Source organism: Electrona antarctica (assembly GCF_951216825.1).
Source record: "Electrona antarctica genome assembly, chromosome: 8".
In the NCBI taxonomy this organism is placed as follows: domain Eukaryota; kingdom Metazoa; phylum Chordata; class Actinopteri; order Myctophiformes; family Myctophidae; genus Electrona; species Electrona antarctica.
Genome location: NC_136789.1, coordinates 11,483,621 through 11,498,659, shown reverse-complemented (window position 1 = coordinate 11,498,659; position 15,039 = coordinate 11,483,621). Strand labels below are relative to the sequence as shown.

The 15,039-nt window shown below is 43.8% G+C and overlaps 1 protein-coding gene across 2 annotated transcripts in view; it reads left to right on the top strand.

Moving 5' to 3' along the window:
• Positions 1–383: 383 nt before the first annotated feature.
• LOC306928502 (rho GTPase-activating protein 26-like) overlaps positions 384–15,039 on the top strand; it is a 158,324-nt gene continuing 143,668 nt past the window's right edge. For both annotated transcript variants that reach the window (XM_079508673.1, XM_079508672.1), the window contains exons 1-2: positions 384–787; positions 901–1,164. In XM_079508673.1, coding sequence (XP_079364799.1) covers positions 1,011–1,164 — 154 coding nt within the window. In that variant the 5' untranslated portion in view covers positions 384–787; positions 901–1,010. The remainder of the gene's footprint in view (positions 788–900; positions 1,165–15,039) is intronic.

Here is a 15,039-nt window from a genome sequence, read left to right as displayed (position 1 = left end):
CATCCAAATATGACTTAAACTGAAATACAGTTCCACTGTAAATTGAAGGCACAAAACGGTTCCCCAAGAATCCCCATCAGCTCAGCTTCACTGAATTCCAGCCATGCCATTGGTCGGGATGGACTGTCGATCAAATGGGTTGATCCTCCGCAGTACGACGGTGTCGCGGCGCCAAAAAGAACTGATCTACAAGCACGGTTTCGCTCTGGCCTCCCCGCCTCGCGACCGCGTCGTTGACTCGATAGCAATGTAGATCAGTTATTTTTTGGCAACGCGAGGCTCTCGCGAGACGGAGTGTAATAAATTAGGCTTTATGGAGCGAGGACATCCAGAGGAAAAGCATAAGCAGTGCTGCTGCCGCTTAAACCGCCCAGGGAGGAGGAAGAGAGAACGGGGCTTTTTTTTTCTTTCTCCGTTGACTTCTCTCCCGGTCCTCGGTCCACAATGACGCGGCGTTGAGGAATGTATAAGCCTACCTGGACTACACTGACAGCCCTCCCAGTCCCGGTCCTCTCGACGTCTCCTACCCGGATAAAGACACTTATTTCGGCTTAGTTGTGCAGCCAGGGGGGAGATGCTGTTTGGGCTTGCATGTTAAAAGGCTTCTACCATTCTGAAGTCCACCAACACCCCACAAGGACCCTTTTTGTCACCTTTCCTGTTGCTGTTTCAGTGTTTTCCCCTCTCTTGCCTAAAAAGCTTGGTTTCCCCTTACGCGGGAGAGGAGACCCGATTTCGAATCCTTTATGTGGTTAGGTTCCATTGCCACAATAAAGCTAGCACTGGGGTGAGGAGGGAAAAAGCGACTTTTAATGTTTGAGTTCCTCTGTCTATATTCATTACAACTCCCGTGCAACAACGTCTTGTAATTTATCAGGATTTTTTTACATCTTTTTCCAGCCACACCAGCAGCAGCCCAAGTCAAATATCTCACACTCCACCTTGGTGGTGTGTGTGTGTGCTCAGTGTGTGAAGCCGGTTGGTGGGTCACCATCATCACCATCATCACCATGGGGCTCCCCGCTCTGGAGTTCAGTGACTGCTACTTGGACAGCCCGCAGTTCAGGGAGAGACTCAAGTCTCACGAACTGGAGCTGGACAAGACCAACAAGTTCATCAAGGAGCTCATCAAAGATGGCAAGGCTCTGATCCAGGCACTGAAAAGTAAGTAAAGTGTGTGTGTGTGTGACGTGTGTGTGTGACTGTGTGTGTGTGTGTGTGTGTGTGTGTGACTGTGTGTGTGTGTGTGTGTGTGTGTGTGACTGTGTGACTGTGTGTGTAGGACGGTGTGTGTGTGTGTGTGTGTGTGTGTGTGTGACTGTGTGTGTGGAGTAGAATGATAAGGGACATGATAACAGGTTGCGTGGGTCCTAGACAAGTTCCATTTGTATACTCTGAGTGAGCCAGTGCATTTGGCCCATGTCCGATTCAAGTAATGACATTGTAATGACATACTGGCAGTGGTGTTGCAGGGCTCTACTATCTGCTGGGCTGTGCTATCGGCATTTGGTTGCATCATGATAATGTAAATATATAACAGTAATTTACGTACAGTGCCACTTGTCACAATAACACAACATGTACAGATAGTGGATATAGTGACTTTGAAAGTACTGTATGATCTGCAGCAGGTAATAACTTTTGGCACCTTCCATAAACACACACACACACACACACACACACACACACACACACACACACACACACACACACACACACACACACACACACACACACACACACACTTCTAGGATGGTGCTCCCAAAATCTAATACGCAAGATTGTTTTCTCACTCAACGGTAAACAAACCAACATGCATTATTAATTGTAGACAGGCCAGGGTATCTTGTTGTAATGTATTAATTGTAGACAGGCCAGGGTATCCTGTTCAAGTTACAATTTAATGACTTAAGCCCTTTTAATGCCAAATTGGCCAAATTGTCAAATATTCCGTAAGAAAGAGGCAAACATTGTGGAACTAGCCGTTCTACAAGCTCACAACGACTGGTGGTGCGAGCTGTTTATTATCGGTGGAACCGAGACAAACTAAATGTAATGCCTACAATTCCAAGTGCTTGTTGTCTCTGTTGATTTATTTTGAGGGGTCACGGCCTGAAACGTTCGCGAACCCTTGATCTAGGAAAAGCCCGGTTCTAAAATTGTGACCAAACAACGTTGATGCAGGGTTTGAGTGAACCACTCTCAGGGTTTGTTTACACTACGTTACTATCTAAGCAAACAGTTAACCAAACAGCTCTGTGGTTTTTAACCTTAGTTTGTAGCCAGGAAAGATTGCCAGTAAAGTCCTGATCATACCGTTACACCCATGCACACTTTGGTGTTGCCCAATTCAACCACAGTCCACTACTGTTGACCTTTTGGGCGCTGCCCAGTACAACCACAGTCTTCCACACTGTTGGCCACTGGCCGGATGTTCCTGACTGGTGGGGGTATTTCATCCTACACCTTTTCTGTCCTCTGTTTCCCCAGTTGAAGTTAAACCCTATAATGCAGGGGTCTTCATATGTTGTTTCATAGATGGCTCCATTGACTATCATCGTTGTTGTGTAAATTATTTTTTGTTTATTTCATACATGTATCCACTTAAACCCTCAATACTTAAACTTGACCTTTGGCTCTGTACTTGGTTTGCTGCTTTCCCCTTTACACCGAAAATAATAATAATACTAATAATAATACATTTTATTTTTAACGCACTTTACATTTGAAACAAATCTCAAAGTGCTACATAGACAATAGACAATCTATAAGGAGCTCACAATTAACGAACAAACAAACATGTGAGGGGCTACTTTCGGCTAATGTTCAGAAGAAGAGGGATGATGCGTTGTTTGTTAATATAAAAACAATCAAGCAAAGATTTAGCGGCCCCCCTATAGTAACTCTGAGGACCCCTTAGGGGTTCCGGACCCATGGAAGACCCGGTGGAAGACCCACACAATAATGTAGGCCTATAGCTCCAGGGCTCTATATTGGCAACCTCTTCTTTTTGTCAGGTGACATATAAACAGGACCGTTTTTAATAGTGACTTAGTCATGATTGACTGCCCCCTAAGCCAATGGTATAGTCTGAAACTTGTGTAGCCAATCACGTAGTAGCGACCTAGTCATGATTGGCTGCCCCGCACCGCGGAAGTGAGTGCTCCCTGGGAAAGTGTCTCCTACTAATACAATATTAGCGCACCGCGGCCACTCTAAGACCGCAGCTCGAAGCGACAACAGCTGTGATTGAACCACGAATAGAACTTCGGAAACGAACGCAAACAACAACCGCGAGGTTGTGACACAGAAACATACACGTTACAAAACTAATAATAATAATAATATGGGGGAGGAGGGGGGAGAACGGAGACGGCGCTTGTTTCACCTGACAAATATGACATATGACATGTCATCATTACTTGTTTTTTTCTATGCACCAAATAATTTCACCAAAACAAATACAAGCTCACAACATGCAATGTTGAGGCACATTGTGAACTCACAACACTGCTGCGTTGAGTCTCATTGTGAGCTTGTATATCTGCTATTTTTGCCAAATGTTTGCCTATTATGACATGCCCAGAAAAATGCCCAAGTGGTTAACCAGCACTAGTCTGGCAGCATTTAAAAATCTGCACAAAAATGCAATCTATGCCTTTGAAGCGCTGGTACTACGATTCTGGGAATCCCTCCATGCATTTGACACTCAAATGTGTTTAACTGACTTCAATCAATGCTTATAATGTAAAGAACAACACATGACTTTTGAATGCAGTGCTTGAATAGATGCTTGAATTTCAAAACATAAACATAATGTCATCGGTAATATTATATACATTATACAGTAAAGAGATGTGTGGTGTTTGAGTTGGAATCGTCTGTATCTGTCTCTTTGTTTCATATCTCATGCAGGGAGTTATAACTCCCTGCATGTAACTCAGTTATTTACATTGCAATGACTGACGACGTTGAAGTCACTTTAGTTTTATTCCTCTCGTATCGTTGTCAGTTAGCCAACGCTCTCGACAAGAGTGACTTGAACTGCCAGTGTGACACATTGCCTAAATCAACATCTTGCTCAAGGACACATTGACACAACAAGGATTTGTCACTTCTTTGTCTGTTACAACAACTAGACGGGGGGAAATCACACAGCTGTGTGGTGGAACACGCCTGGCCAGCTAACGGCAGAATAGGATCATTCACTGGAAAAGTCCAGGGTGGTCCAATGCCAGTCTGCTAGCTGGCAACGTTACCTGAACTTTCCGAGCCTGTATTATCTCCTGTAGGTATGATGGATGGTTTAAAAACAATACTCAAAGCCAATAAAAGGCTGGGTTGGGTTTGGGGCTTAGCCCTCTGACACAAAGCACTGTCAGCTGACGTTTTAGCTGCGTGGACAATTCTGCTATTGTCCATCAGTCAGATCTAGAAATTAAACGGCATGACCTGATTTGCTGAGGTCAGACAGAGAGAGAGAGAGGGGGGGAGAGAGGGAGGGAGAGAGAGAGAGAGACAGACAGACAGACAGAGAGACAGACAGACAGAGAGAGAGAGAGAGAGAGAGAGAGAGGAACAGAAAGCGTGAATGAGCTATAAAGAGATACTGTACTACTATAAAGTGAGTGAATGAAAGATAAATGGAGACAGTAAATGAGAGAGAAAGAAAATGAGTAATTTGCTGTCCATTGTGCTGTTCTAAGCATACAGTGGCAGGGGTGTTTCTGAAAGCGAGTGTTGTACATGGCTGGCAACACCCGCGGCCCTGCTTTGAATAAAAGTGTTACAATAAAAAGCCCCACCACACTATTGTTGGCTGCTCCCACTGCCTGGGCGTGGGACGGAGCATAGGCCAGATCAGACTGCTCAAACACAACTATTTGGACAATGGCTATTCCTGGCATGTCATACTGTTACTGTACTGTATGTCTGCCCTACCCAAACTGTGATATTGACCGTTTTGTAGCGATGATTTACATACAATATTTGGCATGATTCAGTAGTTTGAGACAGAAATGTAAAAGACACAATTCAAATGAGCCCTGGCACGCTGTATCCTTGTTCTTGACATGTCATAATACTGTAAGCGAACGTTCAACAAAAATGGGTGACGATTCAGCAAAAATGATTCAGCGTAAAATGAACGCCCTACTGACCTACTCGATCATACTGCAGCATCACACAAAAGCATCAAAAGTAGAAGGTCACTAAGCGATGCATTTTGAGCTCTGCTACTTTTGCTGCAGCTTTTGAATTTGAATCCTGAAAAGTAGCAGTTTTAACTTTTAGACATACGACATTTTCCACCCTGACAGAGACAATATAATTCATGTCATGATATCTAGTGCCACACCGACACTCCGTTGCTCAGACAGAAGGCAGGGAGTGACTGTTGCAGCCAGGGCTCTCTCCCCATGAGGTTTTGTTAGCTGCCTGCTAATTGCTGAGTGATCATCACTCAGTACGTCGACAGGCCTGACATGTGTTTTCCATGTAACCGCTACATGCACGTTGCCGCAGAAAGAGAAGCTCAAACATAAACATTGGGCTCAACACTTGGACACTTGAGATGCTATACAGAATGATATGCTTGTACTACTGATCATGCCAGTGAGACAGCAACCAACATCCTATTCATATTCAAAAAGCTTGTACTCTACTCTGCATAGTGTATACTTAACAATAATCTAAGACCAAACTAGGCTGTATAGATTATTCATAGTTAATATGCTACCTATTACTATAGCATGATACACATTATTATTTGATAATGATTAGAGTGATACATCTACATGTCTTGGCATGGTAACACCTATTAATATTATATCATCATATTATAATATAAGCCAAACGTCAATGATCGATATTAATGCTCCACTAAACTTTCCTTAATGACACAATTCAACAATGTTCCACAGGCTGTGTTTGCAGTATCTATTTTTAATCTGTGAATAATAGATTTATTATAACCAATGGTTGCCATCAGAGCGCTAATACGATTTCACTGTTTAAGAGAGTATATTGTAGTTTTCATAATCTTGAGTATCTATATCATATCAGCAATCTAGATAGATAGATGTTTGTTTATTTTCCACATACACAAATATTTTAAAATGATACACAAAGTCAATAAATGTGAAGGAGAATGCCTAAAAAAAACCACAGTGTTTGAGAAGTGGCATTCTCCAGTAATGCTTGTATACATTCATAGTATAAAAACTGTATCACATTGAACATGCATTGCAGATCTAGAACATTAGAAGACAGATATCATACAGTGAGAGAGAGAGAGAAAAAGGTTGACAGGGCCTTTGAAGTAATGCAATAATAATCTATTCTAATTCATGAGAAACATATACTGTAACTGCACATGGTCTATAGACAGATTTAGATGTGGAGTAACTGTAACATCATGTGGGAGGTTGGTGTTTGAGGCGTTGTGGTCTGTCTGCCACGTCTGGGCCGTGAATTTACTGCATGCAGGCCCAGATGTCACACTGGTCTGAGTGTGTGCAGCATGTAATGCATGAAATGCATGTAATGCATGAAAATATGGAGGTATGGGTGCATGTGGCCTACATCGGGCTAACACGATCATTACATCTTAGTTGACGTTTAATCGTCATTCATATATTTGCGATTAACGATGTCATTTTGTTTTGATCATTGAACATTGGAACAACAACTAGACAGTTGGGGGGGGGGGGGGGGGGGGGGGGGGTCTGTTCCATTACTATTTTTCAACGTATTCATTTATACCGATGAATGGAAATGATTGTGACAATGTTTTATGTACGGTGATAGTTGTGACAGGCCTTTCAGCATGGCATGCACGTAGGACGAGAGCACACAAACTTGAGGCCCAATATGCTGCACATACAACAAACTGTGACGACATAACCACACATGAATGTGGAGCGTTCACTGTGGTGGACGCATGCACAAATTACCTTAGCCCACACAGATTACATACTGCATTGCACGCACGCACGCACGCACGCACGCACGCACGCACGCACGCACGCCCTGGATGGCCATGCTGCCACACAACCTCACTCTGCTTTCAGGAAATGCAGCACAGTCTCCAGTCTGTAGGCCTACATTATATAGTCTCTGTCGGGTGGAAGCTGCATAAGGCGCATATGTCCAAAACGGTTACTTTTCAGGATTCCAATTCAAAAGTAGCAGATCTACAAGCTCAAAAACGCGTCGCTTCGTCACGCCCACGCTTCAAGCTTCTTTGAATGCATTTGTGTGATGCCGTCATTGCCGTTTCAAGTTAAAACATGGAGATAAGAGGTTTCTGCCCGACAGCAGCAACGATATGCATGTTACCCAGATGTCATGTAAGGCCATACAGATTACAGAAGAACCTGTCATTATGAAGCCAGCTGAAACCCTAGTCTCTCTGCTCACAGACTAGACACGTTCATAGGTTCCTGAGGTGTTTAAATTCCACATTTGCACCGGTGGTGAGGAAACTCATGTTTTAGAAGGAAAAAGAAAATGGAAAAGGCCTGTGATATTCATGATCTGTTTTCATGCAGCGGACACAAGGGTTTGCTTGAGTCACACATTTATATGACAGTCACAGTGAGTGTCAGAAGACTCTTGAACACTTCTGGAAAGCACTTGTTTCTTTAGTGTGACTGACAGAGACAGACAGACTGACCCTATTTTGGGTAAATGTACACAAAATGAAGAGTAGATTTGTGAGCTTGTAGTTCGGCTATTTAGAGTACAACCCAGTCTTCTGTTGTGAGCTGCCCACAGTGCCCAGTACTAGTCCTATACTGTTGGCCCGGCAGGCCCGCTCAGAGCTTGGCCCCAGTAGAACCACATATAGTAGTCTTCTACTGTTGGCTTGCTGAGAGCTGCAAAGTACAACAACAGTACTGCTGCACGTGCATGATTCTTTTAAATGTTTTTTTTTTTTGTGGCTTTCACCTTTATTTTATATTTTTATAGAGGGACAGGAAATGGGGGAGAGAGATGGAGGAGTGACATGCAGTAAAGGCCGTCGGGATCGGGACTGCCAGACTTGGACTACCGGCCAAGTCTGGACCGCTGAGCCATGGCCCAGGCCACGTGCATGATTCTTGCTCAAATATGAATCTCGATTTTCCTCCACAAGAATTGAGAGAAGATTTTTTTCCATCAAATTATTTATTGTCTTTAGTCTGTAGTTACTGAACATTACTACATTCAAAATGTGACCTGGAGCTAAACTACTGTGATGTTTGTCTGTTTAAAGCCAAAGTCTTAAACCTCTCTTAAAGTCTCTCTCTTCAAGTAAGATGGTCCAGGGTTTCCGACTATAAATGCGTTTGATTTCCTGACCTCTAAAAAGCTAGGCTGTACTGTGTCCATACATAGGCAGGTTGATTGCCATTGAGAGGTTTCCCCTTTCACAGTGAGCTCATCACTGTCTAGAATGACATGGGTTGATGTCACCGTGGCCTTCCTGGGGTGAGGAAGGTTTCTGGAGGTTTTTTTTCTTTTTTTTTTTTACCACACACTGGTATATTATCCTAGCCTTGCTCCAGCCCTGAATCGCTAGCCACGCCCATTAAGAAAATATGTTCTGGCGATTCAGGTGACTCTGCCTACGGCGGCGTCAGTGTCGTTCGAAAATCCGATCGCAGCAGCTGATTGGCCATCAGCCCCGTCACTCGACAGCGTCAGACAACAAACATGGCTGCCCCCACTGCGATGACTCACGACCATATCAATCTGGCTGTTAAATCGTCGTATGATAAATTGTTTCTTTACAGAAACGACAGGTTTTATAAACAACATCATCCGACATATTTTACCGCTTTTGTTTACATGCTAGTAGCGCTCGTTGGCTGTGTTTGTTTGGTTAGCAAACGGGTTAGCCATAGCCTCTCATGATTGACAACGTCACCTGCTTTCCTACTATTCTGATTGGTTGGTATGAACCAATCACCGAAGACTGTCGCTTTGAGAACGCCCATCCCATAAACTGCTGCCGTGGGGAGGGCTTTCAGTCTGAATAATGAAGTGAAACAAAACACTTCAAAACACATTTTCACGACGTCAGAATCGAGCCATCACACACACTGTCATCTTGTTGCGTACACACGCGAGAACGCAGGCGCCCGTGTGTGTGCGGCCAGTGGGAAGTGAAAACAAAAAGATGACATTATTTGTTCTTGCATCACACACAGATTGTCTTCCATTTGCATGAGCTCATGGTTTCAGAGCCTGGCCTCATGAAACATGAGAGACTGCTGTCCAGGTTGCGAGTTTTTTATTCCTATGATGGGAGGGAATTTGGAGCGCTGTGATTGGTTGTCAGTGGAGTAGGAAGCGCTGGGCTGTGTTTTGGACCGCACACAAGTGTTTATGCCTACTAGTACTCTATGACTAGTACTAACCCTATCTCTAACTCTAACCTAAACATAACCGCAAGCAGGGGAGCAACGCACCCCTCACCAACCTTAATCCAAAAACTATTAACGTACCCCTCACCAACCTTAATCCAAAAACTATAAAAAATCCGCGGTAGTAAAAGAGTGGTAAAACGAGCGCTCCTAAACCTGAGATATCCTAGGAATAAAAAACTAGTGTCCAGGTTGGGGTTGTTGGATACCGTATTCTGCTAGTCTAAAGGTTTAATATGTTCCTCTTAAACAGTGTGTGTGTGTGTGTGTGTGTGTGTGTGTGTGCGCACGTGTCATAGCCTGTTGACCTGTGTTGCAGTGTATTTTTTATTATTCCGTGCATAAAATAAAGCATTCCTGACTGTACTGTGCGTGCGTGCGTGCGTGCGTGGGGCCTCTACTTTGTGTAACCAGAGAGTGCGTATGTATGTTCCGGGCTAGAGTTGGGCGATGTCTACTCAGAATGTGACCTCACATTTGTTTTAAGTGCACTGCAGTGCACAGTGCACTGTTATTGAAACAATCACCATGTCTCAGCCATCGCTGATTGCTATCAATCACTGTCGACTGGACGCTGATGACATCATCCATCGAGTCAGCCCTAATCCCGGTGAGGATAGCAAGACCACAGACGGAGAATTGTGAAGAGAGAGGGATGGGGAGTAACTCGACGGTGAGAGGGTGACTGAAGTGTTTTGACTATAGGGCTCCAACTATCCATTATTTTCTTTGTGATTATTCTATCGAATCCATTCCTTTTTTTGCTTAATCGTATCAAATCTATTAGTTCACTTAAAGAATGACTTCACTTCACTAATCTTCATATAATTGGTCCTCACTAATGCTCATGATATTATGGTACAATGGTTTTCTACTCGTTCTGTGTCTCAGATTAGGGCTGTGGGCAGATAGTAGGGGTGTCACTCACAATTATTACGTAATCGTCTAATCGCATTTATTTAAGATAATCACTTTTGTTGTCCTAATCGTTTCCATGTTGAAAGATGTTCATACATAAAAAAGCTCAACCCTTATTTTGAAGATCCAAAACAACCGGCGACCCGAACCGGATGTTGACTGAATGGTGTGTGTGTTGTCGGATTAGGTGTTGATCTCTCACTAGCTGATGAGAAGCACAGGCCGGCACCATTAGAGTGACCGCTATGCAATAAGCGTTGTTTTGACCAGAAATGCGGGACGGGGAATTAGAGATAAAAGCGACTGAAAGCGTGGGTGCACGTGCAAATCAATATGGCGCATTCCAGTGTTATGGCTAACAACAGATAGCCATCCGAAGCTAATGTGAGTAGCCTTCTGAGTAGATCGGATCAAAAACATTTCTACAACTGAATAAGCTTAACTTATGTTTATTGGCGCTTGCCGATATGATTAACAACATAGGTTCATCTGTTCATCATTCTGACGTCTGCATAGACGGTACGGTGCAGTACAGTATAGTATGGTACAGTACAGTATGGTACAGTACATTATGGTACAGTACAGTATGGTACAGTACATTATGGTACAGTACGGTACAGTATGGTACAGTACATTACGGTACAGTACGGTACAGTACACTGGCCACCTGGATGGCGTGGCGTGGCGCTAGAGTGATTCCGGCCGAAGGCCGGTCGAATTCTAGTAATACTAATACTAATAATAATAATTAAAAACACACATGAAAAAATAAAGGGATCCATAAAGATGTGTCCCGACTGTCCCGACCCAGTGTTTGGGAACCACTGGAACACAGTACTAGACGGGATGAAGACGTTGCATATGCCTGTTGGAGCATGATGTGTCTTATGTGTGCTTCATGTGTGTGGCATGTGTGAGGGGCCTGCACCCATTATTACACTCCTGATAATGGCCTGCCTAAAGCCGCTTGACTCCCAACTGAACCGTGTGTGTGTGTGTGTGTGTGTGTGTGTGTGTGTGTGTGTGTGTGTGTGTGTGTGTGTGTGTGTGTGTGTGTGTGTGTGTGTGTGTGTGTGTGTGTGTGTCAACAATTTGAAGGAGGCAGGAGAGGGAATTCCCATTTTCTCCCTCACTCAATGTTCAAACTTCAAAGGAGCTTTATTATTGGCATGAGAATTCATACGTTCACATTGCCAAGGCGAAAGTGGAACAAAGCGATCAAAACAAAACAATGCATGTACAATTTAAATGGGAGTAAAAGACATGTACAGAGCTGTGTTACATTGCAACTTAGAGGGAAGGCTATCTTACAAAACTGTCTGAAATAGGCTTACTATTCTATATAGGAAAAGGTTAGCTTGGTATAAACTTTGTAAACATGTTCTTTTTAATTGGATGCGCTTGTGAACAATAGCCAAGTCAGATAATGTTTGGCCAACATACGGTTCACCGCAGCTCAACAGTCGGTGTGAGTAGTGGTCAGGAGATGTCTATGAAACGTGTTTGAAACGCAGAAAGTCTCTGTCTTTCTCTCTCTCTCTGTCCGCTTCTCTCTTGTCTTCTCTCGTTTGTCTTTCAGTGTTGTCTTCCTCTCACGTTTCTGTGTCCTGTCTCTCACTCTCTCTCTCAACTGGTCTGTGGTGGCATGATGAAAACGCATCTGGTTTGTTTTCCAAAGCAAAATTGCAATACACAGTAACAAGGACAGGTGATTATTACTCTCCCACGTGTCAGAAGGTCAGCATTCAGCTCTTGGTAATACGTGCATGTTATTGTGAGATGTCATTGATTGGTGCTAATGTAACACACTCGGCGAGGGGGGTATTTGATATTTGTATGTTGCTTACTGTCGTTGAGGGGGGGATACATGCATACATGAAGTTGCGTAATGCGCGCGCACAGGGACATTTTACCTTCAAAGTGATTCTGGTTATTTTTCCCAGAGGACGTTTTGGAATTGAGGTCAAATTATACTTCCCGTGTCTCTTTCATGTCCACACGTGCTTTATGCACTCACAACAAGTACACTGGCTGCACACATGCTAGAAAAGAGAAATGGACACAGAGGAGACGTGCTCATGCTGTATTTTCATGATCGAGCGTGTCACTGAAGTGAGCTTCAATTTGGCATGTTGGTTAACCACTCATAGTCTCATAGCAGTGGTTCTCTCTGAAATGTTTTTGTGTCAAGGACCCCCCAAAATTTGACCGCAGATCCCTCATCTGTAGAGGTTTTGTGCCAGCAACCCCCAGAAGAGAAGATTCGTGATGTTTTTTATTTATTATTTATATATATATTTCTTTTCTCCAAAATTCAAAATCTTACAAACATTTTCGATCGTGGTACTGTGTGGTACTGCGTTCTACGAGCATGACACCACTGGTCAACGTCTAAAAGGTTTGGGAATCACTGCAGTATTCTACCAGGGGTTTACTTTTCACTGCATTTCCCTTGTGATGCTAGCAGATGTACAAGCTCTCATCGCGGCACAAAGTGTCATACTGTGAGCTTGTAGATCTGCTATTTCTGAATAGCCAACCTACCAGTAAGACGCCTAAGGGTGGGGCTATTTTCAGAGTGCAACACCCGAGCGCAATCAAATCTTTTGTCGTAGTTTCAGTCAACACAACACACACAAGCTTACACCAATCCAATTTGCCGAGAGGGCCACCGACATACGCAGCAAGCTTCCAACTTGCGCTCTGATTGGCCGAGCGACGCCAAAAATACACAATCCCTGCTTGGATTGGCTGAGCGACGCCACCAACAATACACAATCCTTGATTGGCCGAGGGGACCACCAAAAATTCACAATTCCTGATTGGCCGAGGCAGTCACCGACATACGCAGCGGAAAACAGTACTTGTGCTCTGCTCGCGCAAGTAATGACATTCCCCAGGCTCCCTGTCATGTTGGATTCTTAACACCTCATGTTGTACTACATGTTAAATCTTTGCAAGACATATTCAAATATCACATACGGTAAGCGAGGACTCACACCCGTGTGAAGTGGTGCTCTTATCATTGTACATCATCTCATGAACAACTGAATTTATGTGATTGGTTAGCCGATTTGCTCGTCCACATACTGTATGACGTAAGTTTTCCCTTCATTGTCAATGGCATTTAATGTTTGTGTTGCCACAAATTTACGTCATATTTGGCGGACATTTGACCTAATTTCTCCTTCCATTGTCAATGGCAAATATTGAGACGTGTGGGGACAAAAGCTGTATATAGAAAAAAGGAAGAAACCAACTTTTAAGATTATGGAATCATTTACTCAGACACAGATGCAGCACAAGACGAAGGGTGGATTCCTGCTGGATGTTTTAGTCGGCTGCGTATATCTTCCAGTTATGTGCCAGTGAAGATAAGCCCCTACCCTGGTCAGTGGGAATCCCTTTCTTGTCCTGGATTTGGTTCCTTGTCCTGGAGTTTGGTTAGATTTCTCAATGTTATCGCAATGGCTCAACCTCCAAGCCTTGCCAGTGAGGTCTTCACTCACAGTAGAGACTCAATTTGCACAAACATGCAGATTTGTGTGAACGGCTGCGAGAACACATCTTACCTTTTACTATTTTGAAGCAAAAGTGGTTCTTAAGAGAAAGCCTTTGTGGGTTTCGTTAAAATTAATGACGATGATTCATTTTGACTTCGGCCAAGCTTTCTAGTTGTTTCTCAGAGCTGGGTTGATGAAGGGCATCACGCCGCCGTGAGCGATGGTGACTCGGCCCAGGAGTTTGTTGAGCTCTTCGTCGTTGCGGACGGCCAGCTGGAGGTGACGGGGGCTGATGCGGGTCTTCTTTTCGCGGGCAGCGTTTCCAGCCAACTCCAGGATCTCAGCGGTCAGATACTCCAGAACAGCAGCCATGTAGACCGAGGCGCCGGCACCGACACGCTTGGCATAGCTGCCTTTACGCAGCAGCCTACAGGGAAGTTCCCACAGGAACTGCAGGCCGGCAACGGGATGAACGAGACTTAGGCTTTACCCTAAGTTTTAGTTCCCCCCCCCCCCCCCCCCCCCCCCCCCCCCCCCGCAAAACTGGATAAAGCGTTGGACTGAACTGGACAATAATTGCACTTAATTGCACAACAGCACTGTGCTGGTAACGTGTTTTTAAGGATTGCACCATGGCACTTTCTTTATCCATAGGATGTGCGTGGTGTTGGTAACTTTTAACTTTCTATATGAATTGCACGTAATCATACATACATACTGGGGCTCTTTTTAAATGTTTGTCCATGTTATGTTTTTAGTTTTTCCTCCTATACACAGGTTTAATGTTTGTCTTTAGTTCAATGTTTGTTTTGTAAATGCCATTGACAATGAAGGAAAAATTACGCCATAATGTGCCTCATTACGTCATATTGTCTCTTTATTGTTAATGGCGTTTAATGTTTGTGTTGGCACCGTTTGTTTTACATCACCATTACATCACCTAATCAACATGAGTCAGACTTTAGTATATTAGCGCCCCCTCACTTCACACGGGTGTGATTTTTAGCTTACCGGTATATGTTTCTTAAATAGGTTCTACGTTTTATGTTGCACTGCCAATAACTGAGGGGAAACGGTATTTCATGTTCTTTAATACTTCTTTATGTATGCAAGTACATGGGAAAATGACACATAAAGTGATTCTGATTCTGATGGCCATATAGCGTGTCTTTAGTGTAGAGGGTTTGACCCCACCTTTGAGAGCTACT